Source organism: Anopheles coluzzii, chromosome 3 (assembly GCF_943734685.1).
Source record: "Anopheles coluzzii chromosome 3, AcolN3, whole genome shotgun sequence".
Lineage (NCBI taxonomy): Eukaryota > Metazoa > Arthropoda > Insecta > Diptera > Culicidae > Anopheles > Anopheles coluzzii.
In genome coordinates, this window is record NC_064671.1 from 55273393 (window position 1) to 55299174 (window position 25782).

At 36.1% G+C, this 25782-nt stretch overlaps 1 protein-coding gene across 7 annotated transcripts in view; it reads left to right on the forward strand.

The window, feature by feature from the left end:
• Positions 1-25782, forward strand: part of LOC120956976 (uncharacterized) — a 43477-nt gene that overhangs the window by 13347 nt on the left and 4348 nt on the right. Inside the window, exons 4-13 of one of the 7 annotated variants that reach the window (XM_040378847.2) lie at positions 2616-2633; positions 16201-16326; positions 17636-17967; positions 18174-18342; positions 19290-19484; positions 19987-20053; positions 22602-22793; positions 23478-24015; positions 24081-24282; positions 24357-25718. In XM_040378847.2, coding sequence (XP_040234781.2) covers positions 2616-2633; positions 16201-16326; positions 17636-17967; positions 18174-18342; positions 19290-19484; positions 19987-20053; positions 22602-22793; positions 23478-24015; positions 24081-24282; positions 24357-25718 — 3201 coding nt within the window. The remainder of the gene's footprint in view (positions 1-2615; positions 2634-16200; positions 16327-17635; positions 17968-18173; positions 18343-19289; positions 19485-19986; positions 20054-22601; positions 22794-23477; positions 24016-24080; positions 24283-24356; positions 25719-25782) is intronic. The other 6 variants (XM_040378853.2, XM_040378854.2, XM_040378852.2 and 3 more) reach the window with 6 other exon arrangements.

The window sequence follows — 25782 nt, forward strand, 5'->3', positions numbered from 1 at the left end:
TTGAAATTTATAATAAAACTTATTTGCTATGTATAGCACAGTGACAGGTATATTTATTTATTTATTTATATAATTCTTATTTTTTTAAATAAATAAAGATAGAAAATAGCTTCACATAAACACATATATATGACTTTTATATACATACATATTTGCATTATGTGTTGCTATAGAATTTCCTATTCTTCGGACCTACACAAGCAACCCAATGTAGCGGCTACGCAGCAATTGAACGGCATGATTGGATTTTACCCAATCACGTCACGTCACACATATATAAAATACCTCAAAAGCATTCATGGAACAGCCGCAAATCTCGGCTAGGCTTTTGGGTTTTGATGGCTAAGTCTGTGGAGTAGTTTTGCGCGTTATCCCATTGATAGCTAGTGGAGCGTTACAAACGTAATCGTCGAGGTAGATCGTTGGTAGTGACTGCTGCTGTCCTCGTCATCATCATCTTCATGATCGTCATTATCATCATCGATGACTACATACACATACTCTTCATACTCAAACCGGCTTGGAATGCGGGCCAGCTTCCAAAGCAAACCAAATTCACCAACACTTGGGTTGCGATCATGTACGGCCTACCCAGACGGCCCGCGGCATTGTAGGGCTGTTGGACAGAAACGTAGTCCACAGCTCTGGTTCGAGAGCTTTTAAGAGGAGCTGGATGGAAGTGGGTTTTGGAAAACCGGTTTTTGGTTTGAATTTCCGTTGTTCTTTTTCGTTTCGCTCAACATCACACAAACGGTCGTACAGCGTGGCCAATCGATAGCCGTTGGTCATGTCGCGCCATGTAAGTGTGCGCGCTCGCTCGCGGTTCGACGTGTACAACGCGGAAAAGAGAAATGGGTTAAGCTACACTGGAATATCTTTCGAATGTATGTCTCCAGAAAACGGTGGACACAGCACAGGGCTTTTAGCGGCTAGACGCAAGGTGTGTAATGGCCGGGAATTCGAGCGGTTGCCTATCCGTTGAGCGACCGTTTGAACATGGGAAGAAAACGTATATGTATTTGTTTGGCCATTATAGGGAACCCGTTTCGTTCGGTGCCTCTAACGACCAGCGGTGCGAATCTGAGGAAATGGCGTAGTGTCGGTCAAAACCCTCCTACGTGAGCTGAAAAAGGAAAGAGAGATTTTTAAATGTCCAGTCCAGTATGGTATGTGGTTCTGTTTGCTAAAAAGTGTAGATAGAATTTTCTGGATGTCTACAGTTGAATAACAACAAAAAGTTATCAATGGTCAAATAAAAAAGAGTTGTTACTGTTATTCAATTAATATGATACATTAATGCTATTTTTGTCATTTGAATATCTATTAGATTATTCGTCTTAAAATGCGTAGTTTAAATTATTATTTAGAATTAAAACATAGACTAGTTCGATACGTTCAAACATAAATAAAACGCAAAACAAATAGAAATTGAGTAACTCGAGTTGTGCTAACTAAAATTTTTCATGTAGCTCACTTGCAACACTTGCTCGATGTGCTTCATGTGCTATGTTTTCCTAATCTTATCCACTTGGGGAGACTTACATGTGGATACGTTTCTAGAATAGCGGCAAATCAAACGATATTGAACGAGTTTTGGTTTCAATAAAGATAAGATTTATTCGCCTATGCTCTGTAATTACCTTGTACTGTCAATAATCAAGTTCAGGACCTGCCAATGTTTGAACAGTATAATATTATAGGGTAATCAATAAGCTATTATCCTATCAGCTGATAAGGATTGAATCTTTTGTAGATGTTGGTTTCTTAGTGTCATAGAAATATCTGCTCCGCATATTTCGGTAATCATGTTAGGAAGTATAAACTATCCTTATTATCCAATTGTAAACAAAAAATAACAATTGTATTATGAACTCGAAAATATACCAACAGCAAATCAAGGAATAAAAAATGACGGTTTTGTACACAGTACTCGTGAGTAATTTTATTCTTATTATTTGGCACAACAACCGTTTTTGATACAGTTCTGCCTTTGCCACTTAAGTGCTGGACAATCTGTGACTGATTACCCATGGCAGGATAGTTAGTCCTGAACTATGCGTATTGATAGATAGCGAACGAAATCTGGATTGCACGTCTCAAACATCCTAATTTCTACTCCAGTTGCCATGTTCTATCTCAAATCAATAGCCAAGGTCGCTCGGACTTGTCTAATCTTATGAAAGGTCACAAACATTCAATTTACATTCAAAACGGCATGATGGCAAGATGTTTCCTTGGTCTCATTCACGATTGAATGTTGTTAATTTAAGTTTGTCCATCATTATAACATATTTCATAGGATGCAGTCATTCATATAACATAGAAATTAATTATACTTGAACGACCGCATGCACTTCATTTTATATTACATATTGTTTATAAAGTTGAATATTTTGTAACGAAATCGATGTTTATTTTACTGTTATTTCAATTTCTTTTAATATCTTTTCATTTTTGTGATACACTTTTTGTGTAATGCATATGCTATAATATGTCGTAAATATCCGATGCAACGGATGGACTCAATTCATCCATGCGTCTAAAATGCGAATTGGTATTTGTCAACGTTCAAATGAACAACGGTGTATCGCTTCTATACAATATTCGTCCAATAGGTGGCTTATTGGTTTTGGGTAAGAGAATCAATGTTAATGCATGCATATTTTTATTCGTTTATTTTATTTACTTATTTTTTTTATTTATTTATCATAAGTATATTCTAAATTAATCGTTGTCGAAAGATATGCGACCTTCAGCTTCAGCAGGGTAATTGATTTTGTAAAATCTTCAGCTTCTTATGCATACAGGTGCTCTGCTTAATCATTCATGTGATTCATAATCGATTCCGATTATTTATACCACAGTTTGTAGCAGTTTAGCGCTAGAGTGCGTATTTTTTCCAGTTTGTTTCAATATTATATTTTTAATCTAAAATTTATTGAACGTCTCACAAAACCATGTAAAAACTTTTCATTTTTGACATTACTACAAAGCAACCGTTCACTGCAAATCGAATATTCGATAAATATAGGATGAGGTTACCTGCAACCTTTATCGTTACAAATATCAGAAGGATATGATCATTAATCTTGTATACCTTACATATCTCCATGCATTGTTTGTTGTTTCTTGTGTTTATTGGATTCTAAAAGTGATCAAAGTTCCAAAGGACTTTATTTGTCTCTTTACTAAAATTAACTTACTAGCAGAGGACACAATTAAGGCATAAATTTTATTATTGAGAGCACAGGCATAGAAGCAGTAATAGTTATGATTAAATTGAAGTACTATCGTCATCGTATATCTGTTTATACAAATGTTTATTCAAAGATTGTTATTAATTTAGGTAAAAATGGAAGTAAACATGTTTTAATCCTTGCTCAGCGAAAACACAATTAGCTATACAAGCATATTCGTTTAACATTATTAACATACTGTTTTGGCGAATTCTGAAATTGGCGATGTAAGAATTCTATACAGAGTGGTAAACATGTATGCTTCTATTTTTCATGTTGATTTAACTGATCAAGGATCATTTGTAGTCACTGCCGGATGTATCCAATCAATTGTAGCATTGTAACAAGTAAAATGGAATCAAACGAAGAACTCCCTTCATGATTGGCCTGGGAATTGTTTATTTCGTTGACACGATGCTGTGATGAATTGAAACAGGAGTGGTAATATTATACAACGTCAGATTTTTTAACAAGGTTGCACTGTAAAATAAAATTAATGCTGCTGAGTATGAGTTTATATCATTTTATATTATCTGCAATAATACAGGCTTTACCTCGCACGACTTAACAACATGTCTGCCATGGGTTTCAACCTTTGAATGGAACGTGCCTCCCGACCTCCTTTAAAAAAAATGCCAATATGTGAAATGGTATAAATGCATTAAAAACTGTATTTTTCTGTACAATGTATAAAGGACATTTGCGCATAAAGTAAATACTTCTTGTTAAGCAGATTAACATGCCACGATGCCATGTTTTAGTTGCCTGTGGCTTGAAGCTATGGTTAAACTCAACAAAAAAGTACGTATCGGACGGTGAAGAAGTACCTTTGAACGAAACACGAGAAGGACGATTGTTGACAGCGTTCATACTTGTCACAAGGGGACACATACACTGTATTTTTAGGTACGGTAACTCATGCTTACCCATATTATGTTACTGCGCAGGAAATGTGCACATCGGTTGGGAATCTTGTATGATTTTTGGAGATAATGTCTGCATTAAAAATTTGTTAAAATTGCTGTCGGCAAAACATGAGTGATACGTTCTATAGTGTTTAGCTGTACGATTCCCAAAAAAAAAAATCGTGATATTTTAATTTGATTTAAAAATCCTACCTTCCAAAAAACATTCTATATTGGTGGGGCGGTTCCGTGGTACAGTCGACAACTCGTACGATTCAATAACATGTCCGTCATGGGAACAAGCCTAGAACCGTCCCCCGTAGTAAGGGGGCTGGCTAATGACTTTCTGGCTGTTTGGCATTGAACAATTCTTTTGTAATATACATTTGACGCGATATCATGCTTTTATAATTTTTATAAATAAACTTATTCGTTTATTAATATTGTACATCCAGATAAAATAGATATTTAGGATGATTTTTTTTAAATAGACTAGTGTTGAGAACTGCTGCAATATAAAACAGTGTAACATTTTGAAATATGCTAAAAAAAGAACTGCAATTTCTAAAACAAACTAAATAAGGTTAATCTAATAATAGACTGTTACGACGTGTCGATATACACTTTCTAGTACAGGCTCGCTGTACAATTTTGGTCTCAAATTGGTCGATAGTTCTTTTTTCACGCTTTTCTCACATCCGCGTATAACTTGTTATTCGTTGTCCAGACGTTGTCCATAATGTGACCTCAAAAGACAGATTAGATTAAACTAGGCTAACAACAGCGTTAGTAGTGTCTAATTTTTCGTGCTACTAGTCGACATGCGGTCTGATAGGTATACTGGGCGAAGCCGAACATTCGCACCATGACCGTTGTTTTGCTTCTGCTCGCTTGAACATCAGATATCTTTGTGGTTTGCCTTTCGCTAACTTGGTGAGATTCATGGTTAGCAGAGCAAGTCTTGATGCAGTGATAAATTATGAGAGGTTTGTTTCTGGAGCATCCAAGCGGGAATTACACGTAGGTGAGATGTATCAATTGTGATGGTTCGAAGAATGTGTAGTTAACAAAATTATAACTTACGATATTTTAATAAGTGATATGAGATGTCGTCACTATGATGTTCAATATGAATCTTTGGATGTTAATCTTTTCTTAGGGTGTGCAACACGGCCTAAGGGACAGCTGAATAATAAATCCAGTCTATTTTGCCCTTGTATTACAGAGCTAATTTTAGATTCAATTTCATACTTTCATCATAAATGTTCTATTCGTTCTGAAGAAGGTATCATCGTGCTTGTTTTTTTATTTTTTTTATGCTGCAATAGCCACTGTAAGCTCAGTTTGCTATAGCTAGTATTGCATATTACATATACTAATAAGATGTTTCTGTGTTCGTTGTAGATTACATGCCAGTGTTCAGTTTATATTGTACAACAGAGCAGGATGCCTCCAATCATGTACAATAAAGACAATGTTGCCGGAAATGTCATAGAAATGTGTTTACTGGAGAATGAATACTCTGCTACCACAGCAAAGTTACATGTGGTTTTTGATATTTGAAACAGTACATATTAAGCATACAGGGGGCACGTCTGAAACTGTTTGTATGAAATATCCTCATCCATAGCGGGGGGATGTGAGAAACATTAAATTGCGGCAAATCTTATTCCGTATATTCGCACCATACTGACCATATGTGTTATTTTTTGTCTAGATGCTATGGTGTTTGTAATTGTAGTTTATTCTGGTCTATTTTGTTTTTGTTCGTTTAAGCGTTCAAAGATAGTATCTTTATTTATTTATTTACGATGCGTTGTTATTTGTGGCATATAGTAACCCCACATAATAACATTTTCACTTCAACTCCAATATACATAGATATTGGACACTGATAAGCAAATAGGTTTGATTAAAGAATGGAAGATACGTTACGTTTCACATAGAAATAATATGGGTATACAACAATTTGTTATAATGCAATATTTATTTATGGACTGCACCTTTCCTTATGTACTTAGTGATTTAAGTGTCTTGAACATAAGCAATACTCCAGCAATTACAGCATTGTTTACTATAGCGTGCTTAATGAAGATAATCAAGATGTGAATTTCAGTAGCCGGAACGATGCATCTCGCTTTTCACACTGTTCCAAGCATCATGTGCTAAATTTACAAAGGCAGCCTAAACGCAATGCACATAAAGAGAGAGTTTGTATGCAGTGCGAATAGTTTAAATGAAAGTTTAGACTGCTTTCGTGCGATTAGTATCCAGCCGTTGGAAAAGCTTGGTTTACTGAACGTAATTATCTCTACTTGCTTGAAAATAACCGTTATAAATCTGATTGGTATGATGCCTTTTTCGCCAACTGTACAATGAGGTTTGGTTGAGCGAGCGATTTATTTTTATGTTTCAACGGTTAAACCTTCTACTCTTTTTTTATTTTCCACTCTCAGGATGTACAGCTCAAATCGCTTTTATTTATCACGAATGAGTTAAGGGTCGTCACTTATCATTGCAACTAGTTAAAAAGCTATTCGATTTTGATAAAGGAACCGTGACTACTGTCTGAAAAATTGCCATCAAATTGGAATGTTGTGGACTCCAACCATATTTTATAGTGTTCCGCAAACTAGTTTAAAGGTTTAGTGTTTAAATCATTTAATTACAATACGTTAACAGAAAAAAACACGATGAGTACGATTTGCAATGCTATAACATCATGCACATTTACATTGTCAATGTTGTTGCTTATTTGTAATATCGTAATATTTACTGAAATCAAGCTCAATCCTAGTGCCTTTATACTTCATGTATCACGTCGTGTCTGCGATCGTGTTATGTGACGTACATCCACGTGATAAACACGATTGTAATTCTAAACTGTGCTCGACTAATTATCCATCATTACCATTTGTTCATTGCATCAAGTTGATCGGAGGCAAAAAAAAATCAAAGTGTCTGTAAACAGTAATGGCTTACCAACCGGTTTTGAAATCGTTGTTTGTATCAATCGGTCTTGGAACTATTAATTTGATGATTAGGGATATTAAATGCAATGAATGTTACGGATTATTTCGTTATTTTTTCAATTATCTATTTTATTGAATATTACTTGGTGCATTTAGAAGTTTACAAGCTTTAAAGGTGTAAAATTACATTATCAACCAAATTATTCACGTATTAAATATTTTTCTCGTTGAGTATTGCTCAATTACCTTTTTTGTAAAAAGTATTACATTATATTTGCCGGTCTCGTGGTCCAGTCAACAACTCGCACGACTTAACAACATGCCCGTCATGGGTTCAAGTTCCGAATGGCCCGTGCTGCCATATGTAGGACTGATTATCCTGCTATGGAGAGAAACCAATAAGTCACTGAAAGCCTAGACCACAAGTGGTACAGACAGGCCTTGACCAACGACGGCTGTTGAGCCAAAGAAGAAGGGAAGCACATTATATTCTTGTAAATATTATTATACGTTGTAATAATTATCTCTTTTTTATTTAGTAAAAACGATCCAAAACGGCCCTCTTGATGGTTGCTATTTACTCGTTACGTAACAATGATATTAATAGTACGTCATTTTTCAATATTATTTCACTTCATTTGAAAAGGTATCATTTATAAAGAGTTTAAAATTCCTTGAATCCCCTAACACACCCTATTGAAACATTTGTATGTTCACATGCTAACAAAATGTTGACCACGCAAAGAGTGGGAGAGTTCAGTTGTTAATGTTGAATATTCGGGGCACTCTCTTCATAGAGTGAGTCCTCGTCACTGTGTCGCTGTTCATGTGACGTTTCATGATTATACAGGCGCTAAACTGCACCAAGGAGGTAGTATATTGTTAGGTAACTTCATCATGACTGACGCAGTATCTCGTGAACGTTGAGTTTGGATTGAAAACACGGGACAGCTTCAAGAGTTGAAGAATGAAGAAATCTCCCAACACCAATCACCTTGAGAAGGCCAGCCGTGGGATTTCGCACGATGCTTTTTTATATCATTTCCTCAGTTGCACCTAAAACAACAATGGTCCTATTCAAGACACGCCAAGCTAATGTGACTCAATGTGGTGGTTTTGTATGTAAGTTTTTCTGCCACTTAATTTATTGAACAAGTGGTCACAAGTAGTCTATGCAAAGCAAACGGTACGACTGCAGCTGATACAGCATACCCAATTTTTTTTTTAAATTCACAGTACAACCATTGATTGATACAGCATAGAGAATAAATCTGAGCAAGTTTGTTTATTTATATGATAAGCTTCTCAATGTTATTTTTATAAATGTGCCAAACGTACTTGTACCACAAATAAACCAATACTTTTAATGTAATTATTCGAATTTGTCAAACATGTTAACATACCAGGCTACTTGAGATCTAAACGATGTCAAGATATCTGTCTATCATTTTCGTTAATCGGAAAATGTGCGTCATCAGCACTATTGCCTCATCAGAAGGCTGGTCTATAATCTGTATCGTAAATACGCTTCTCTCTTTTACACATTCATCCAAATACGTTCCGTAAAGTAAAGTAGATCAGTCAAACTACTTTTCACAGCGACTCAAATTCGTGACGAATGATTCATTATGACGCATATGCTGAACAAAAAATGTTCCGCGACAGTATTAAAAAATACCGTAAGAAGTGTTCTTCCCGTGATCAAAAATAGCTGTAATGATTCTCTTAAGTCTACTTTGTCTAGTTCCATTTTTCAAAAATATGCTTTAGTTTTTGCTATTAAACCTTAATGTACCATTACAGTACGCTTGGCTATATCCTATACAATGAATCAATTCTCGGTTCGGTTAGGAACACCGTCGGAATTACGGTTTAAAACAAACCTGTTTTTATTCGATTTTATTCGCATACCCTTTATACAAAATCCAGGTGATGTTTTGGCGACACATCGACTGGTATTACTGTTGGATGCCAAAAAGCCGCGGTTAGACACTCACCGGTCAGAACAAGCTGTCGCTGTGCTAGATCAAGAATGTGACGAGAAACGTAAAGATTTCGCTTTGATTCTCCACTTGACAAATGGACTAGTATCCGTGCAGCAACAGTGTCTCTGTAAGATTCTGGATTGGTTGATCGGATTATGGTTTGCGTCATTCGAGCAACATACCCAATTGAAACAAACCAAGAGACAGACTCGTTGTCTACCTGGTTTTGCTTAAAAATTCACCTGCACATGATCGACAATGAGAAGAAGAATGAATGTTAAACGCTATTCCGTCACTAAATTGTCGTTCGTAAGTAGCAAATCTTTGGTCTCTGTGTATTCGAAAGCACAGCAAATGAAATATAACTCGGACACGACTTATAATCGATCGATTTTACCGTACCGGATGACCAAATGATTCCTTTTTAAAAACTGCTAATATGTATCGAACTTAACAAGTAAAAACGAATAAAAAATATTTATCATCGGTCATTTCATAGCTCTCGTGGCACGAAGACTACGACACCAATGTTTGAAATGCAGTATATTGTTGATACAAAGATGATTTTTGAAATGCAATGGTTGTTGTTGCTATTTCATGTGCAAAAGACGCTACACAAAATTTTGTTAATTATTTTTGTATCGCCGTCAACCTGCCTCCTCTCGTGATCATAAAACCATCCATTCATAAATTAACACTAACACACATGGGATGTTTATGCGCTGCTTAGTGTAGCCGAAGTTATTTCTTGAGAATTATTTTGATATTCCGTACTATGCGATATATTTAGCTTGATACGGCCTAAACTAAAATACACCTTCAACGTGTAATGCGCATTTACACAGACAAAAAACTCATGATCATTATACAAGTGGATCTTTTTATCTTTTCACAAATACTATGAAAAAAATTGTATCTGCTATACACTGTAAAGTAAAAAACTTTCTCTTTTAAATGATTGTAGTAAGTATGTATGTAAGTAAGTAAGCAATTTATTGAATTAGTTTATAACAAAGTTCCGATACATTGGTTCCGATCGATTGACCTCTACCCAATAATCTGATTCTTATAACGCTTTGCGTATTTGGATAAGTCGATAATGTTACATGAAATGAAATAATTTGGGAAAAAATGAAAAAACGCTCTGAATGTGTTTACATTAAGATAAACCTATATACTAAACCTTATTCCTATACTTACATCTATATTATAATCCAGCTATTTTCAAATGTGCCTTCATTGGCATTTGAAAACTTTAGTGTTGCGAGCAAAACTTTTTACTAGTTCAAGTTCAGAATAATTCTATGAAAATCATACATGCTATGCCATGGGCGAAAAACATTGTAGTAAATGATGTTTTTTCAAAATAAAAATAATTTTTATTTGAGAATTTGAGTGCATTAGGTATTATTCGTTCCTTCCGTTAGAGGAGTGTGTTTACAGTACAATTAATAGCGAAACTAATGTATGGCATATTTGTTTTCTAATGTCTAGTTTCATCACGAAATATAATTGATTTTTTCTGAAATATGGTTTACTTGTTTTCAAACGGAAAATTACAAAAAGGTATCAGAATCAAGATTTAATGTGTATCATTTAAGACTTCCGTGCAAGGTCAATGCATAATTCGTTAGAGGAGCTCCTTCAATGTAATGGATACTTATGATTCTATACTCCTTTGTTATTACTGTATATCGTGGGAAGTTTGTTTGACCTTCTTGTTTTATTTAGTCAAGAGAACATTCTTGATTTCCGTCAACCTTGTGCAATGGCATATTTTTCTACAAATAGTTATCTAAATTATTGAGTATATTTAAGAGATTTTTGTTCTGAAAATCCTTGGCTCATAACCTGCCTTAAGATTAAAGACAATTGAATTTCAATTTAATAAAAACAACAATTTCGGTTGACAGGTTTTTGGCTCAAGACACGTACATGGCATGGCATGGGTGGTTAGATCATATATTACACTTTGCTGAGCTTGAAAGGAAAACTTAAAGATTTCTTGTACACCTTCACAGAATTACGTTGGTGTCGTTGGGACACCGTATGTGTATTTGTTACAAGCGATACAGTTTGAGTTATTCCAGTGAACGCGCAGCGGGCACCTACGCACTGATTGTGTGGATCCACCGATGACGCGGATTTGCAAACCTCTTTTGGCGTTGTTCTCGTTAGTGTTGCAGTCTCGCTTAAGAAATACTCAAAGTGAGAAGGTGTGAAGGTGTTTGTCGTTTGCTTGGAGTTGAGAGTAGGAAGAAAATTTGCAAAATCTACATATCGTATAGACAGGAATACATCTTGTCTCGTCGACTATTGACCATGATTCAAATCAGTAAGGTAAATGTACCTATAGTGGTGGTAGTACCAATAGTGGTTGTAGTGTACTAAAATACGTTCTATACGAAATTTAGAAGTAAATAAACTATTTACGCTAGTACGAAATTTATTATAGTCCTTTACAAAGAGTTAAACCTCCATAAACAAAATTTGTGCATAAACCTGTTAGATATGCAAAATGTGTAACTCCATAGAAAAAACGTAATTGCTATTATAACTCTACATTACGTTTGTAGCCGGTTACATTCGATTCTGCTGATATGTTACAATTAATATAAATGTGCGATTTGTTGTTGTTTTGTTTGCGTAAGAAGTTATATTATAAATATATTTGTAATCTAATTACCTGTGTAATTTTAATTGGCATTAGCTTGAAAAGACTGTCCATGTGTTTATCTCGCTTCTCAATTCCATGCAACAAACCACGTCATACTACATATGGTTGATATGGCTGCAAAGGCCTATATAAGAAATATTCGAACGATTTGAAATTATTCTCTCATTGTGCCCACTCCAAGTAAAGCTCTTCTCTTTCTTTGTCAAGGAACCTGTTACCGTGTAACCTTGCTGTCTGAGTAGCGTCTCGTATTCAACCTTTGATATTGCGTTTCAACACTTAAATGGCAAAACGTTTTCACCTTTCGCCAAACGTTTGTGTTTTATTTTCGCTTATAGTGTTGTGACCCTCGTAAGAAAATGGAAATATGCGCGCGGCAGCAGTACGATTTGTCGTCGTTTTGTGGGAAGTGACTCAAAAAAGCGCTGGAGCTTGCCTAACATCAATATTTTGTGAACAGACCATTTACACTGCGAGAAAAGGAGCGAGTTTCGCTCTTGGGCTTAAATGGTTCGAAAATCGCTCAATATTCTTCTCTTTTCAAAAAAAGTAGCCGATGGTGTGAACCGAAAAAGACAACATTGTTGGCTTTTTTGTGGATCATATTTGAATAAAGGTTGTTTTCCACGTGTTGGACGTTAATTAAGCAAGAACATTATGTGGCTCAGTAAATCAGTGAATGTATGAATGAAGCAAAGCTTTAAAAAAGATCATGTAAAAAGACTCAAGAAGTTTGTATTATCCTGTTCAATATTATCCAGAAACTATTGTCACTACCAATAACATTGTTGCATCTACACTAACATGGACCTTCATTATGATTCTTGGTTTAACTGAAGAACGTGAGAGATTTAACACCAGTTTGTGCATCCGTAATATACCGGTTACCGGTGGATTGAAGCAATGATTCCAATTCTGGAGCCTAATCTGGTACAAATTTGCATATTGCATACGCATCTATGAATCGAAGTGTACATAAAACCAATCAGTACCAAACTCAACGCCTCAAACGAGTACCTTTCTGAAGAAAAGTGTTTTTGTACGCGATGATCGTTAAAACGGAATAAATCTCCATGCTCGGTAGGGAGATCGAGAGATAAATGCAGCTATTGTTAAGAAAAATGTTGCGTGTCGGTATGTCTATGGTATGTTACCAGTAAAAATAATTTCACATTCGTAGGTAAAATGAATCTCGGAAGTGAACTTAATTCTAGTACTGTAAAAACATGCATTGCAATCATTGCCCAAATGGCCCGCAAATCGGAGCGAGATTTGCTTTTTCGCGCAGAGGTTATAATGTTTTACGCTTACAGTTCGACTGTCCTACTATCATGATATGCATCAGAGCTCAATGATGCGTGTAGAAACACCAATGGCGATGGGAACAAAATGCACGACAATTTGTACTACCGACCATTGGAAAATAGGGGTGTAACAATTGGCTTTATGCTACCACGGATGATTTTAGATATACCGAAAGAGAAGAACGAAAACGGTTTGCAAGCTGAGTGGAAATATGCAGTGAATGAGAGAAAAATGTTTACCAACCTTCGAACGAATGAAAGCCAATGATGCGTTACATTGCCTGAACGATGGTATATGGCTATGTTTTCGAGGGACAGGTGAGGCCAACGAATCCCATGATACATCCGTAATGGTGTGATCTCTGGTCCAAAGCAGACGGCCGGTAATTGTTTCTGTTTGTAAACGAAAAAATAAAGGGTTGGTCGCTAGGTCATCACATTCCTGCGATCAAACGGTACAATTGAACCACCCGTCTTCTCTGTTTATGCAATGGTCATTGTGACAAGTCCCTTGGCCAGTGGCAAGCATTCGGGGTAAGCCCAATTTTGTGACTGTATCGGAATTTTTGCACCATCCACAGCATCGATTGAAGATTTACAATATTTAAAATAAACTAATAATTAATATTATATTTCATAGATTGGACATATCTTACTATCATGCTATACATTAATGTTCTAGTTTGTAGTATTTTCTCTTGATCGATGTGTATCAGATGTTTTCTTAATAACATTTGAATCGTTGCACTTCGTTGTTTGCTGTACATTGACAGTTAATTAATACTAAAGGCCAGAGTGTATTGATAATTAGGTTTTATTTCAAAAGAAACAAATTTGAAAATCTGTATGAATGATACAAATCTGTATGAATATTTGTCCAATATATTTTTTTAATATGTGTCGTTTACATACATTGTCGGGTATATTTCATACAGGGTATGTTACCGAATAGTTGTGCTAACTTTTATACCTTTCTAGTGACGGAAGCAATTGTGTTTCGTTAATTTTTTTGTGTTGCATAAGGCTTAGTCTGGAATGGTTGCAAAATACTTGCAGAGGTATTGCAAAAAAAAGACCACCATCCGACGCTATGCTGTTGTGAGGTTAGTAGTTTCAGATGGTGCTTGAAAACAATAAAAACGCCACAACTTTCTGCATTGTACGTGAGCGAAATATAGAACATTAGTCGTATGACAATGCTGGTTACCGCAACGAAAGAAAAAAAAAAAAACAACGCAGCACTGGTTGGTTTCTGCTAGCAATTTTCTCAAAATCTTTATCGCTAGCCATAGTGGCAAACAAGGAGCTGTTTCAATGCCGTCGGTTCATTATGCTCCGCATCCCTAGCGAATGGTGTTATATTTGTCAGGTCTATCGCATAGGTCTTATTGTTATAATTCTTTGTTTCGAGAGCGGGTTTCACTGAACGAGTGTTTGAGAAGATGACATTGTTGTTGTAGTTTTGCATGAAGGAATGCATTTTAATAAGAGCAGGTAGTGTGGTATTGGATCCAGGAACGTGAGATACGTCTTAAAATGGTTTGATGCAGCAGTTCGCTTCTTAATATTGACAGAGCTTTAAATATATGGGGATTTTAAGCAATATGGGAGTTATAAGCAGTTTAATACATACTTTTTTGAATTGAACACTTAATTAAACACATAATTTCAACACCAACATAACGTATAAATATCTGTAAAACTGTAAAATAAAAGTCGATGTTTGAAGCGATGATATGCAAGCCCCGAGGGGCAAAATGGGCATACATCAACAAAACATAAAACTTAAAACATTGGGGCATTATGGACCACAACGACAGCGCTTTTATGCACGTATCGTGAAATGTTTTCTCTTCATATATTTTCTACATCACCTTGCACCATTTAAACGCTTTTTACACGTGTCGATAAAATCGGAAGAATTTGAACTGTGCCGTTAAGCGTTATTGTGTGTATGTATACAGCATAATAACCGCACCTAGAGCTATACGTCAAAAGAAGCTACTCATTTTGTCCCGCATCAAGCTTTTGAATATTTTTTATGATTCATCTTAAGACAAATCATATAGAAATACAATACTTTTATAAATATACCATGTAAAAATTCATTCTTTCTTGTAGCATTCATCAAAGCTTATTTTCGAAGTGGTAAACAACATCCTTTTACAGTTAAATCTTTATTCATAATTATTTTGGTTGTTGTTTTATATCAGGTTTTAAAACCTACATGCTGTTGTTATTATACTTAAATGAATACGTTTTGAAAATTTTTAGTTCTCTCGTGTCGATTTTGTTTTTCATGTCCATTTTGTCGTGTTTTTTTTACTATTTTTGAAATGGAAAAATGAATGACCAATAATGTCGTTCAATCGGCCCAAATCTTAAAGTAGGAAAATGCGTATGCATATGTCCAACAAAAGTTCTTTAATATCAAATTTCTGTAGAACGATGAGTACCGTCGGGTGGTCTACGTGCAACAAGATGTTCAATCGCTGTTTCAATTAGGCGGGCCCGGAAACAAAACAAATTGATTAATTTGTTCAGGTTTCATAGTGCTTCGAGAACCACATTTAAAAATATTCTTGACACAGCATGAGTCAAAAATGATGTTGAGGATAAGCTCTGTTTGTGTGAAATTGCAGACGGAAATGTTGTTGATGGTAGTCTGGTAGATAATTGAATGTAATCGAATCATAAAAAGCGTCTTTTTTATGCTCAGAAACTCTTCACTCATTGGTGTTAAAAGAACCGTAAATTATTGAATCAGTAGTTTTTATTATACTCCCACGACTTAACACCATGTCCGTCATGGGTTCATGCCCCGTATGGACCGTGTCCCTCATAAGTAGGATTGGCTATCCTGCTATTGATCATTGATAGTTAATAATTATTTACAATAACTCCGCAATGTTGCGATGGATCACGAATCTCAACTCAACTTTAATAGTCTATTATCCAGACTGGTGTAAATTTTTAAACAGGAATTACAGCTCAATTCGAAAAGTATTTTATTTCTTTTTTCAGTTTAATTTGTTTTGCACATTCTACATGTTTAACGCTATATTCTCCAAATAATAGTTTGAGCGGTCAACATAATATCGTTGTTTTTTTTACTTTATAGGAATTAAAAGAAAGCTTCAATTATGGATTATTCTCCCCACCATCAAACGGTAAAGCTGGTAAATTCCTGGATGAAGAACGGCGATTAGGAGACTACCCTTTTAATGGACCAGTGGGCTACCTAGAGGTATGTTTAAACAATATGTAAAAGAAGTGCTGCAATATACTTTAATGAAACATGAATTATTTTGTTTTGTTGAATTAACCGAGCACGTACGATCTCATTTGTATGATCTATCTCTATTTTACGTTCGAATTGCATGGTTGATTAGTTTAAGTACTAATTTCCGGCATCCATGGGGTCACTCACAGTTTCAGAATATGGATGCTTTCTTACAGACAACTCGTTTTAAGACATGCTAACAATGCTACGCCGTAGAAAACATGATCACTTGAGCGACGCACGTTGATTGTGTGTATTCAAGTTTCTCGTAAATGCAGGGAAAGCCCCTGTAATCGGCTGCATTAGTACGCGTGCGGTTCTATCGGATCTCCGGGCATCATTGAAGATGCAGTTCAGTGAGCGCAAAACAAATGCACTATAAGTCAATAACCGTAATTTACATATGCTCTCACGCATCTCGTCAAATAATCGACCATTCGTTTGTTGCTCTCTATAGAGGCAGCATTTTGTCGCGGACTACAGCACCGCTATCATGCGAAACGTGCAATTTATTGTTGTACGTGTTAGATATTCGTTGTTTTGTTGGTTGGTTTCTTCCCCCCCCCCCCCCCACACATTTTTGCTGCTCAAATTCAACAACTTTCTAAGTACATGCGGAAAGGTGACGTTTATCGTATCGGGGAATCATATTTCAATTATTCAAACAATTTCATGATGAAAAATACATTACATTACTCCTATACACACCAGATTTCAATTTGTTTTAAATTTATATAATGCTAAAGTTATTTCGTTGAAGTTTATCTGTGCGAGGGTGATATGTTTTCCTTTTTTGCGTTCGTATTATTTAGTCAATTTGTTTGTGATTTATTGAATTAATATTGTCCTTTTTAATTTTTTTTTAAACATTTACCAAATGTTACGATATCTGTTAGAGCAGAAGTGCATATATTGCTCCCATGTATAGCTATAATCTGTAGAAAGAAATAACTAATTTTTTTTTTATTCAGAAAGAACGGCTTCGGCCGTATTGCTTAATGTTAGGGTACAATTCAAATGATTGCGAGACATTTCCTTCTCGCAATTATGGAAGGACACCTTATTCCGGGTGTGCTCGGACAGTGCAGATATTATTCAATCCAAGTCCTTCTCGAATGGCCTATTTTTTCGTAGCAGGGGTCGAGATCGTGCAATCCGTCGTCGTCCATTCCAGTTTGTTTTGTGAAGTCCATTCGTGGCAGGGGTCGAGATCGTGTTGTACGTTGTCATCCGGCGAGAAATAACTAATTAATGTTGTGTATTTTATTCGTAGCTCAAATATAAGCGACGCGTCTACAAGATGCTCAACTTAGATGAACGCCAACTGAAAGCTTTGCACACACGTGCTAACCTTCGACGCTTCATTGAGTGCATCAATAGCGGTCAGGTGGAAAAAATCGCCAAGATGTGTGCCAAAGGATTGGATCCCAATTTTCATTGCCAGGAAACGGGTGAAACGCCACTTACTATTGCCACTGGTTCAAAGAAGCCGAACAAGCTACTGATCGCGCTCGTAAACGGTGGTGCTCTATTGGACTATCGAACCCGTGACGGCGCCACTGCGTTACATAGAGCCGTAGAACGCGACAGTCTAGAAGCGGTCAGGTAAGATAATAATTTTTCCAACATAACTGTGAATTTGTATTGATTCGTAATTTGTATTGTTGTGGTCAAACAGTTCGCATAAAATCGTTTTAATATATAAGACATTTTTTCTCGACTTTCTCGTTTGCTAGTCAACAATCTCATTACACATGGATTGATTTTATGTAAATAGATTTTAACATTATCACATTTGTGTTTCATTTTAGCACGCTTTTGGAATTAGGAGCATCTCCAAACTATCGTGATACGAAAGGCCTAACACCTGTTTATCTATCTGTTACGCGGAAAACAGATCCCAAAATCAGTGAAGTACTTTTACATGATCATGCGACACTAGGCATTCAAGACAGTCAAGGGTGGCAGGAAGTGCATCAGGTATGACAATTATTACAATTTCTTCATATTTTTTTATTTTTTTTTTCTCTTTTAAAAAAAAGTGATACTACCATGCAAATTATGGTAGCATTAAATTGTAGTCTGGGGTCTGTAATTTGTATTAGTATTGTTTTGATCTTTTAACTGATTTGTTGGTGATTGGGCATAAGGATTCTTAATGGGAAAATGAGAAGGAACTTTTAAAACTATAAATAAAATGTATCACTCCCCTTACACTCCCCCAGATTCGTAGTCGACATTTGTCTTCGATTATGAAAATGAATCCAAATAATCACTGTTTCTCATGTTTTTGTCATGTTTCATTCCTTTATTTTTATTTGTGGTATTTACTCGAATGATGAGTAAAATGAAACAGTGATGGGATGAAAGATTTATTGAATTCGCTCTTAAAAAATAGTAAAAACATTCTACTCTCTCAGGATGTATTCTATGATGGTTTAATAATGTTTTCCTTCTCCAAGAAAAAAGAGTCCTCAAAATATGTATTATCTTCCATTGCTTTCGGCAAACTACGTTGAAAGCAACTCAGTCAAAATTCTTTAGTTTCTTGTATTGTTTTTGTTCCATTATCTAATGATGCTCTTTTTTCTTCTCTTTTCTTTCTCTCTGCTTATTCTTACATCTTATTACGAAAAAATACATCACTCAAACACATACTTTACAACTACTTTCACAATCTACCTTCGACTGTTACGATTCCTTACTTTCGTCGACATTGTTGTAAAACAAACACTGAACAATGTTTGCACCACAATCAACTAAACGTTTCTTGGGAGCAACATTATTCCTATAAAACAACACGATCAACTACTTATTTCCCTCTAATTATTTCCATTTTTACCAAATCCTGTTCAACACTTGACCTTCACCTTTTCATTACCCTTAATGACTGTGGCGCGTGTGATATTGCGTTTGCGTGAGAGTAGGCTTGTCGGAACGGGTTAGTTCATCATTTAGAGCATTTATTGTTCTACGGTGCGGATATGGATGGTCAAAACGCTTCCGGCAATACGCCGCTGCATGTTTGCGCTGTTAACAATCAGGAGGCTTGTGCTAGAATGCTACTTTTTCGTGGTGCCAACCGAGGCGCATTAAACTATGCCAACCAGACGCCGTACCAGGTATACTATCACTTTACATAAATTAAAAAATATAATTGTTTCATCGTACGTATAATTTAAAAGTAGTTAAAAATGCATGCCCTGCTGATTTGTACATTTTGGAGTTTAAATAATTAGTGTGTTTGCAGAATATCAGCAAACCCAAAGAAATTAGCATTGTAGATTAGAATATGTTAAGATCATCATGTAATGAAACAATATGTTTCCCATTTGATTATATTGTCTTTTGAAATGAGACCGTAAATGAGCATTTATCGTTATTATTTTAAATATTATATTTACAAATTTTAATTATCTTTTATTTGTAGCCTCTTGTATATAAAATTTCTTCTAGACTAGTGAATAGATAAGTTTGTTATGTTTTTTTTTTATTATTTAGTATTAGAGTGTGTCTATTGTTTGTGCGTTTTTGGTTTACAATTTTTAATAATTTCTTATGGTCTTCTTAAAAATCTTTACTAACCATATAATGTTTTCCTATGTATCTTATTAAATTTCTTAGGTTGCCGTTATTGCCGGTAATCTAGAGCTGGCAGAAATGATTCAAAATTACAAAAACGAGGATATTGGTAAGTGGTATTAAAATAAAGACGAAAGCAAAATAGCAAGAAAACATAATATAATACAACCTTAGATACAAACATACTGTTAAAGAAATAATTGAAATAGGAATTGCTAACCAGAAACTCTGCCCAACTCGCTAGGCGTTCCTATTAAAGACGCATGTATTTTTCTGTAAAATACATATGTTACAAGCTTTCTTCATTTCAAACACTACAAACCAACACATTGCACATTGCACACATTTCACCATCTATCCTAAGTGCAAATTATTTGTTTATTTCGTGCAAACTGTTGTTGCATTTTCTAGTTCATCTTAACATAATTCATTTCTTCTTTACTTGTTTTGATAGTACTTGTTTCTTGTTCTGCTCGATCCTCCTACGCTCCTATCATTATCACCATCTACATCATCATCGCCTTTGTCATCATCATCATTCTTTTGAATGTTATTGACATGTTTCATCATGATTGTTTTTTGGTTAAAATTGAATCTACTATAGAATATTTTCCGATGCATTTAGTGCATTACTAGTTTTGGTTAATACTGAACTTTTTTCATGACGATCTGCATTAGATTTTTGTTGCATTTCGTTGCGATTTTGATAATACAATAACTAGAAACAGGTTTATTGGTATCAATATATGTCTGTAGGCTTTTGACTAATATTTTATTTTGTTTTAAAACCAGTTATGTTAAAATTAAACTTTGATTTTGATTAAAACAAAATATTTGTTTCCTTATGAACTCGATTCTTTATTAATTGCAATCATCAAAAAATGATACTGTTTTTTAATATTTTCATATAAAGAAGTAGCTTGCTGTTTAATTTATTTGTTTGGCTTGCAGGCGTTGCTTGATCCATGTATGTTTATAAAAAAAACAAAATACGTGTGAAATGATAATAGACTACACATTATGCACACATGCCAACCACAATAATTGTTTTTTGTATGCTCTTTTACATTTTTGTTGTTGATGTTCCGTGTTTAAACTGTTGTCTTTTATACGTTTAGGGTAGATTATTTTAAACATCTTTAACGTTACGTTATAATAAGATATGTTGACATTGAATTCAAAAGCGGATTAAAGCAAAATATTCGTTCACTATTCGCTATGGAAAATTAATTTATCAAAGGTTTACTATGTGGTTAAAGTGTTGTGGTTAACAAATGACAACAGCTGCAGTGCCGAATCTAAAATAAATATTACTTCTCGTCTACTAGAAGATTGAGCAATCTTCAATTATACGAGATCATTTGCTAGCAACAGACATAGCAAAAATTATGATACAAAATTTATGATTTAAAAGAAATGTGTGTTTTAAAGATTATTTTAAAATAATTATGATATGCGTAATATTTGAAGTGCTAATACATTTGCACTTTTCAGCTTGTATGCGCTTATTCAATTGAAAAATAAAATCATGATCAATGATCATGATCATGATCATGAAATCAATCACGAGCTGTTGTTAATACCTTGTTTTGAAAAAAGTTTCTACAATGTTTAATATACCTTAACGCTAACAAACTCTGTTCAAACAAAATCAAGGCTCTCAAAGATAACACAGATTGTGGCGCTTGTGAACTGCTTAGGAGATCGTTGAACCATTCTACTTGCAGTAAATCTGCTTCATTTTCTCGGGTGCAGATAGCTATCACTTGAACGCTTAAGTAGGTAGATTAGTTTATATGGCTCGACAAACATAACTGTTAACGTATTTAAGGCGTATTTCCATAGGTTTGATAACAGAAGAACACGTTATTGAACACGGGTTTGAGTTGTCACTGAACGGCCTATATTATGTGGATTATGTGGATGTTCTCAAAAATATGATTGAATCCTGCGTTTTTGACGATCTTAAAAAAAACTCCCCGAAACAGTCCAAAGAGCAATCCATACATGTTTTTTCCGTGGATCGAATCCGCGTACCGGGTATGCCCGTAATATATTTGATATTTTGATCTATTTGACCGTCTAATATTTTGTATCGGATTTATTAACGGTATAATCCCAAATTGCATTGATAACACTGTTCATTTGCACACTCTTCAACAATAATGGTTAATTTATCACGGTTATAAGTAATTTTCTTTAGATAACATTATCTTAATAGCTGTAAAATATCTTTTTGTCGTATTTGATTTCGACTTGTATTACAGTCACGTTATATGCAAGTAATACTGTGCTGCAGTGCCTGTTTTTCGTGATGACTATTTTATGCATTAATAATACGGATTATTGCCCCTTTTTTAACCAAACAACCGTCTATTACAGAGGCTGCCTCATTATGTTAGGCAATTTCGTTAACTTCGTGACGGTTCAATTGTTGGTTAAATGAATAACTCATTCTTCTGGTATTTCAAATAACAATATTCCTTGTTGAACGTTTTGAATGTTTGAAATACTGTTTAATGCAATCATGATGATGATGATATTTTAGCTGGGGAACAATTAATATAATACCTGAACTTGAGCAGCACAAGAAACCGGTGCTATTAATTTAGAAGCATTGGTCAAATCAAATCTTATAAATTAACTTCTACTCGCAGTCCCGTTCCGTGGACCACCACGATATAATCCCAGGCGTCGATCCGGGTTAGGCTGGGGATCGACGTTATCTCGCATATATGGTGGACCACCGTCCCCCTGCCCGTCCGAGCATCCATTCAGTTCTGCTAGTTCCAGCCTGTCTGAGGGTTCCAGCCATCGAAGCCATGAAGATGACATCAGTATCGTGACAGGTAAAACTATAGTAATAACAAGGTTATTTGACCGCTTAATTTCAACTACAAACTCTGAACGACAAGAAAAAAATGCAAGTTTTTCTTCGTACTGGGAATTTGGTTGTGAGATATCCAATTTTTTATTCTTGGGACCGGCAGGTGAGATAATACATATATAATCACCGTTATGTTCAAACGTTCGTTTGCGCAGTACTATCCATGGAGGAGACGATACTTCATGAATGTGAAAGCAATATTTTCATCGGTGTATTATTCTTACTACACATATTTATTACGAGCATTCTAATTCCTTACATGTCCTCATTTCTATCAGTGTTTGTTAATGTTGCATGAAGTGTTTTTAGATGGACTTTTTATAGAATTTTTTGAAAACTATTTAGCATAATTAGTTAACATTATTTTAAGCATTTCTTTGCCTTTGAAATATTCATTTCGAAACTCTACAACCAACTTTGCATTGCCTGTTTTGCCTCTTCATAAAAACGATCAGTTTAGGACATACTCTAGAATCGGTTTTTCAATTGAATGCCGTAGCAACACACATTTATTCATCAATACACTATACATTAAACAATTTTTTTTAAAGAAACAACGTATCGAACATATAATGTGATATCTATTGATGTAGTTGGATTATTGCTCCAGCTTTTAAAAGTTTTGTTTCTGCTTTTCTAACTGCAGATAAAAGCCTGGGAGATACAAGCGATATCATCAGCGACTCTTCTGGTGTCGGAACAAATTCTGACAGTGCTGCCTGCTCCATAGGTCATCCAAGCACAACTGTTGTTTGCATGGAAGGATACGATGCCGGGCTTTCAGGACATATACACATACAACCAGGCGATGTGATTGAAGTGGTCGGTTCCACCGACTGTGGTTTACTGGAAGGTTTTGTACGTGGTACAAACAAGACGGGTTTCTTTCCGGCCAGCTGTGTGCAAGAAGTGCAGTTTCGCCAGAAGAGTATTATAAACGTTTCCACCTCAACACCTCACCATCACTATCTGATAAATACTAGTAGTAATGAAATAGTCAGTCATAATCTACAACAACAATTGCATCAGCAACAACAACAGCAACAACAGCAACAGCAGCAGCATCAGCAGCATCAGCAGCATCAGCAGCAACAACAACAACAACAACAGCCATCTTTGTTTGAACAGCAGCAACACACTCAGCTTCATTATAACAGCCAAACAGCACCAAGAATGAAAAAATCGTAAGCATTTAACAATTCTAAATGATATAATTTCACTCACTAAAATGCGGCCTACGTGTTTTTAGAATTATTGGAGAGCCTCGGACAGTAGTGCTACATCGTGCCAAACGCGGTTTCGGATTCATTCTTCGAGGAGCAAAAGCTTCTTCGCCATTGATGCAGCTCAAACCATCGCCACGTTGTCCGGCATTGCAATATTTAGATGATGTTGATCCAGGAGGTGTGGCAGATATTGCTGGTCTGAAGCCAGGGGACTTCCTATTAGCCGTAAGTTTTTAGAGGTTATGGGTAAAAAGGTGGATACAAATTACCATTTTACGTTTATTTTACACACGATCTAGATTAACAGTGAAGATGTAACATGTGCATCACACGAGCACGTGGTTGATTTGATCCGCAATTCCGGTTCGCTGGTGTCAATGACGGTTGTTACACTATCACAAAATCTTATAAACTCTATGATGCTGGAAGCATCCGAGATAGGAAGTCAACATTCCTCCGGATCGGGCATGAGTACTCCAATATCATCCCGACAGTGTTCGACGCTTCCCCGGCGTATGAATAGTGGCCCACCGGGAAGTAACTGTAAGCAACCTGCGCCAATGCCTCCCCGTCGTGACCCAAAGACTACACTGAGCGTAGGACGAGCGCGGGCAAAATCGATGGTGGCAGGCTTAGAAGGTGGTGGAGAAAAAGGTACAGACGACGATGAACTATTGAGTGCGACCAAATCAACTTCCGCGGAATCGATTCATCAAGCACAGACTCAACTGTTGCAAGCACAACAACAGTGCCACTCGGCTATTGGAACACCCACACAGACAGGACCGGGTACGCCCGTTCAACCTCGTACAGCTAGTATCAAGTCGCGTCCAACATCTAGTCGAATAACGGCCGCGGAATTGGAAGAGCTATTCCAGCGCCAACAAGGGGCTGATGCAAACCGCTGTTCTATGCTAATGTCAAGCTCAAGATTCCAATCAACTGGATTTGACAGTGGTGCTGGTACACCGCCGATTTCACCACAAAAGGGACCGATCGTGTATGCCAGCGTTGCTGAAATGAAGCGCAAAAAATCATCCAAAGCGGGAATGGGCACGCTAAAAGGACGTCCTATACCGATACCCCAGGTCGGTTCGGATCTAAAACGGACCTTCCACAGTACACCTGATCTAGCATCAATGTCTTCGTCCAATCAGAACGGTGGATCATCGTTGCACTATGGAAGCAGTTCCGGAACTGGATCGCAGCTGGCAATCAACGCTAACGGGTGGTATAACACCGTTGGTCACAAGGGGCACCGATCTCAGGACGATATGCACAGTCTGCACATGTCCCTGCAAAGACTGAATCTTCCACCACCAAACCATCCACCTCCACCCCCGCCAGTGGGGCAAGTTGTAAAAGTGGATGTTTCTCGGGGCTCCGAGTATGAATGTCTTACCGCCTTACGGAAGCATATAGCCCAGAAAGCCAAAGTTCAATCCCAAGTGCAGGAAGCAGAAGTTATGTCCAGTTTCAAACCAGCATCGAATGCCAAACTGTACGCTTCCCCTCAGGATATTCGAAACGTTGGTTATCGTACGGTTAACGTCGCTGGGGCTACTACTTCACCATCACTCACGGGTTCAACATCGGCTGCTGGAAACAACAGTGCCTCTTCTTGTGGTAGTAATGGAAGTAACACGAACTCCAATGTGGAGGTAATGATGGTTTGTCACAAGACAATAATTAAGGAATTATTATACATATTTTTGTAATGCGTTT